Genomic DNA, 5,484 nt, shown 5'->3' on the forward strand with positions numbered 1-5,484 from the left:
TGGCAGAAGCAACACTTAAATAGAAACTAAAAGATATGCTAGAGAACAGGATATATATCTACATATATATAGACAACACTTGCAAGAAATAATGTAAGCTAGCTATAGACATGAATGGATCATACCCTTGTTTCTGCATTCTTGAGAGTTGCTTTACAATATATTCACAGGATTGCTCAACAATATCATAGCAGGACAAGAGATTCATTCCAGCAATAAATTCTTCAGTCTGTTTTACACGATAACCCATATAAGAACAATTTCAAGCATGAAATGTAAGTCATACATAGAAAAAAAAATTATTGCCAATATGTTTCATTAGAACAGATATAATATAAAAGCAAAATCTTTATATTTCCACACTGTTCATAGTTAACCAGTCATTGAATTCGATGACATTACACACTTAAAGAATAACAAACTGTATCTAAGTTTACTCAACTAATATGCTCAGTCATGATCTATATGAAAGAAGGCCTTCAAGTATAGATAGCTCAACAACATGATGAGACATTTGTACAAGGAGAGAGTTTGGCGACTCTGCCTAATAGTGTGGTTGAGGATGTAATGTTGGTACGGCGCAAGGCAACAGTTAAAGATGATCTATGTTGTATAAGTTTCTAGGCAACATAGAATGAACGTAATACATACAAAGGACTATCAATCACCAAAATAACTTAGGTACGGCTTGGATGAAGCATTTTATTTAACAAATACATGGTTAAATAATACAACAGTACATTTACTCTGAAATTGTATTGAAGAACATGTGTAACATTAGCTAACTTATGATATCTTTGTTGAATTAGATTTTAGAACCAAACTGTAAATGTGTTATGGAAAAATGTATATGTGTTCTGTGCAATGCAAGTATTTTGGAAAATATTAAGCTAGGAAAATAATATTAAACATGAAATCCAGCAAGTCAACAAATATTTGAATCATTGTGGTAAAAACTTATCAAAAATTCCAAAAAGATTTGTTAGTATCATATACGGTTTAGTTATTCATAATAATTTTTTCACAAATATTTTTTAAAAATAGTTTTCTTTGAGAATCATGGTTTTCTTAATGCATGAATTAATTACATAGTTTTGTTAAATTACAATTACAGTCAGAAACTTATGTGCTCAATAATACTTGTACTTATTCTATTTTTAAATACTACAGATTTCCCTTTTAGTTCTCCTCTGGTCTTAGTGCATATATTTATGTGCAGGAACTTACAATCTACATATATATAAATTTGCTTACACTTATACTTGCCTAGATTAAATCTTTCTTCACTCGTTTGCCAATTCTCGTAGTAGTTAATTATTCCATTAATCATATTCTGTAAGTGTTTTATACATATTCATTGTACATTTGTGCTTGCCTATGAAATAAGGTTGACACTTGCAAAGTTTCCATTAGCAGTTTGAAGATAACAAATCCTCTTATATTTATTTAAGGGTTAGAAAATTGTGTCCATGTAAGCTCGTTACAATATTTTGTATATTTGAAGATAATATTTATTTTTTGAGATCTATTTACTTACCTAACTAGATGCCTGTTACTATAAATTTTTCAAAATTAACTTAAAATTCATGAATAATTAAACTTGATCTACTGGTACTGCTAAATGTTATTAATATATTTTGATCAAATAATTCAAACTATTTACAGGAATATCTAAATATATTGTACATCCTGTGCATCTGCATGTTGTATTACATTTTGCTAATATTTAAAATTTCCTAATAAAATCATTTAAAAGAATGGCAATAATCACATCATCAATCAATTAGATAAAGAAAAAATTTCTTAAACGAAAGGTTAAATCTTAGATTGTTTCTCCTTAATCCTCATTAATTAACATCATCTGCCTCGTTCTCTTCCAAATTAGTTACTTATCATTTTCTCAATTATCTTTACAGTCACATTCTAATATCCTCATAGTTGTTACTATTCTAAATTAAATTTAGACTTTATGGGCCACAATTATGAGAAAATGTCTCCTCTTATTTTGCAGGCGCATTACTGACAATTGATTCCTTAAGCCAACTATTGCTTGCCCCGGGTTGGCTTAAGGATTGTCCTTTGTTCCTAGGAAGTTATATGTATATACATCCTACCTCTGATTCGCTCGGTTCTGGATAAGCATTGTACACAAGCCTTAAGGCTATTCCTTCCAGTTGTAGTCTAGAGCTTTGTTGTGCGGCCTTACTTCATACACTTGCATGGTTTGTTTTCCTTCTCAGACACTATAGAGGAAGGAGTTAGTATTCTTCTATTTTCTAACTACTTTGTAAGTTAATTCAAGTCCCTCAAGTTTATGGTACTCTTAGAGTACACAATTATTGTCGTCAAGAAGAACTTGAACTTTGACATTTCAAATTTGTCAAGCTTTCTTTCGCTTATATCAGCTAAAGTTTGAAGTTCTGTTTGGATGCATCTCCCTTTGGTTCATAGTATTTAGCCTGAGGGTGGTAACAGAAACTATAAAGCGTAGCATGCCCCAAACCACCATTTAGCAACTTCATGCAATCTTACATCAAGGTTACATCAATTCCCCATTGAGTATGTGCCCTTTTCTGCATTCATGCCTCTATTAGTGCGATGTATTTCATATTTAAGATAAAGTAACACTCATTTTGCCACAGCAACATTACTTTGAACATACGAACAAAGGGAAATTGCCCAACCTTTAATTGGGATAAAAATATCCAAAGGAAGCCAAAAGGACAAATGTTAAGATTCCTTGACCTTATTGTGAAACCATTGGAAGCAAACTCATCCCAGGTTAAAAGGAGGGACAAGGACCAAACAGAAGTTTTCAGAACTGTGCAAATTATCAACCTTTTTTTGTGCTAATTAAGAACTATAAGTTGAATGGCTTTGAACTTCTTAATCTGATATTCTGGTGATGTTATGCTGTAAGGATCACACTTCCATACGTTTTCAGCCATGCTTCTTGATTGTCATCGTGTGAATCAATTTATCTTTGCTTCTTCTCACTTGATCCCCTTCAATAGCATCTTGTAAAAATTGAACAGTGGGTTGTCATTCTCATGTGTCAATACATCCAAGAAGATAGCACTATACCCAAAAGCTTTAGTAAATGCTTGGTGGAGAGAATTGAGAAATAACATTAGGGGAGGAAAAGGCATTCCTATAGCTAGCGATGGAGCAGTCCCTTTCCTGTTGTCAGAAGTCCTAATTCTACTCACAATTTCCTATTGCATTAGACATACAAGCTCCTCGGGGAATTTTCCTTTTCCCATGAGATGGATCTCACTCAGCAAAAAAAAATTAGACACGCTGGTTTTCACTCACTAAAGATTTAGACACCTTGGTTGATAGCAAGAAACAAAGTGCTCCAGTTTTTCTTCTTTCTTAACTTGGTTTCACTCAAGCAAATTAACAATGGCGGATCTAAAAATTTTAGCAATTAAAAAAGAAGGATAAAAACAAACTCTAACTCACAGAGAATCGAAGTTAAAAATCACGCCTATTCTTCCCAGAAAAACTACTAAACAAACGTGTATGAGCAACAAATAAATATCCAAAGAACAAAAGTCTAACCGTGAAACAGCCAAACGGGCAGCGAACCAACTTGGCAAAATGACATAAGCAAAGCAAAACCAAAAAAGGAGTAAAAATGCAGTACCCTTCCATAAGCGTTTATATCAAGCCCATTAGACAGCAGCTTGGCCAGATCTTCTTTCAGGAACCTCTGCTTCGCCTCCGCTCTCTTCCTCAACACCTCGATCCTCGCCCGAGTCGTCTTTATCAGCGATTTACTGCGCACATAGTCACACACCAAAAAGCGTATAAATCATCAATCAACTCCATAGAACATCGAGAAACAAAGAAACACACAACGAGATCCAAACCATTTCACGCTGAAGCCCCGGCCCAGTAAACCATCGAGCATTTTGAACTGTGTTTGTTTTCCGTTGAAACCAAGACACTTGTAGATTTCAAAAAGTATAGCCAATAGATTCAAGCAGAGAGTCTCGCCTTTCTCAAGTACCAAATAAAGAAAAAGAGAGAGAGAGAGAGAGAGATCAGGTAAATAATGGGTCCGCCATTACCAATTAAGCACTACATAAACTGAGCCGGGACAACTGCTGCATATATGTCCCCATGTATATATATATTTATACACACACATACACACACTAACAAATAATAAATATACATGTATTTTTGTACGTTAGCGCACAGCGAGTGAAATTGTCTTCAAATTTTATCCAACTTTTGGATGACACGAGAGGAGAGCAGCAGCAGCTCAAACGGCTTTCTTCACTTTTTCTCTCCCTTCCAAAATCCAAACAATTATCAAATAATTATTATTATTTATTAAATATAAATGCTACTTTTCGTGTTGCTTTATGGACCTTTATTGCCATATCACATCCACAGATGATGAGGTGCATAAGACCGTTGGCATTTAAATTCTTTTTGTATTGTGGGTCTGGGAGTTAGAGCCTTAAATGTTGATAATTCTTGGATTCTGTAAATGTTATCAATGCTATTTTAAATTATTGTTTATATTTATTTTCCAACTTTATTATTTTTAAAATTTATATTTCGTATTCGCTCAATCTATTTCTGGTCCAAAAATGATCGGAATTTGGTCGTATAATGTGCACATGGAGAATGTTTAGGAGTAAATCTGTTATTTTATATCAATTAATACAAAGAAAAAAATGAAAATTTTGTATAAGTCTGATTATTTTGATTGTTTATATTAAGCATTATTAAATGGATGATATTTTAATTGATTATATTAAGCATTAATAAATGCATGTTTTTCCCTTAAAATGTGATTTTTTACATATAAATAAATAGAACAAACTCATAGGTATTCCTCACTTAGTGAACCATCCCTCCATACATGGACAATAATTGCGACCAAAATTTGAATAGAACTATTATATGTTTGTGAAAATAGTGTTCCTTATTTAAGGTTTCCTAAAGTTTAGTGGAGACCTCAACCACTCCACCAGCAAAATTTTTTTGTCAATTTTTATTCTCGCTCTCTATTAGCAGAGGTTATTCAAAGTTATGGCATTTGTTTTAGTCATTTTTTACACTTTTCATGTGTTTTGAGGGATTTTGACGTCACCTTCAAGAAATACAACTCCCCGTTACACTAGAGGATTTTCATACATTGTGGAACGTGTGATCTATCACCAAGTTGTCTTCCTCTATCAATGATGGGAGGTATTTTTATTTTATCCCTAATTGAGGTGTAAATTGTTTTAGAGGGGTTCGACTCTTCCGGTGGGTGGGGAAGACTTGACAACTCTTACTTGTGGTGACGAGACTCTCAAGACTGGGAAGGTCGAGTGGCGCATAGAATTTTTTTTTTTTTTAATTATACGGATGTTGCTTCAAGGGTGATTTTCTCCCGACTCATATGGTCTAAAATTTTGGTATGTAATTCGACATTTAGTACTTGGGATGAATTTCTTCCGACTCACATGGTCGGACATT

At 33.4% G+C, this 5,484-nt stretch overlaps 1 protein-coding gene across 1 annotated transcript in view; it reads right to left on the reverse strand.

Moving 5' to 3' along the window:
• The window catches only part of LOC105173509, a 10,178-nt gene extending 5,904 nt beyond the window's left edge, over nucleotides 1-4,274 (reverse strand). Inside the window, exons 1-3 of the mRNA XM_011095271.2 lie at nucleotides 3,876-4,274; nucleotides 3,650-3,782; nucleotides 126-229 (exon numbers count right to left, since the gene is read on the reverse strand). Coding sequence (XP_011093573.1) covers nucleotides 126-229; nucleotides 3,650-3,782; nucleotides 3,876-3,916 — 278 coding nt within the window. The 5' untranslated portion in view covers nucleotides 3,917-4,274. The remainder of the gene's footprint in view (nucleotides 1-125; nucleotides 230-3,649; nucleotides 3,783-3,875) is intronic.

The sequence above is a fragment of the Sesamum indicum genome, linkage group LG11, assembly GCF_000512975.1.
Source record: "Sesamum indicum cultivar Zhongzhi No. 13 linkage group LG11, S_indicum_v1.0, whole genome shotgun sequence".
Lineage (NCBI taxonomy): Eukaryota > Viridiplantae > Streptophyta > Magnoliopsida > Lamiales > Pedaliaceae > Sesamum > Sesamum indicum.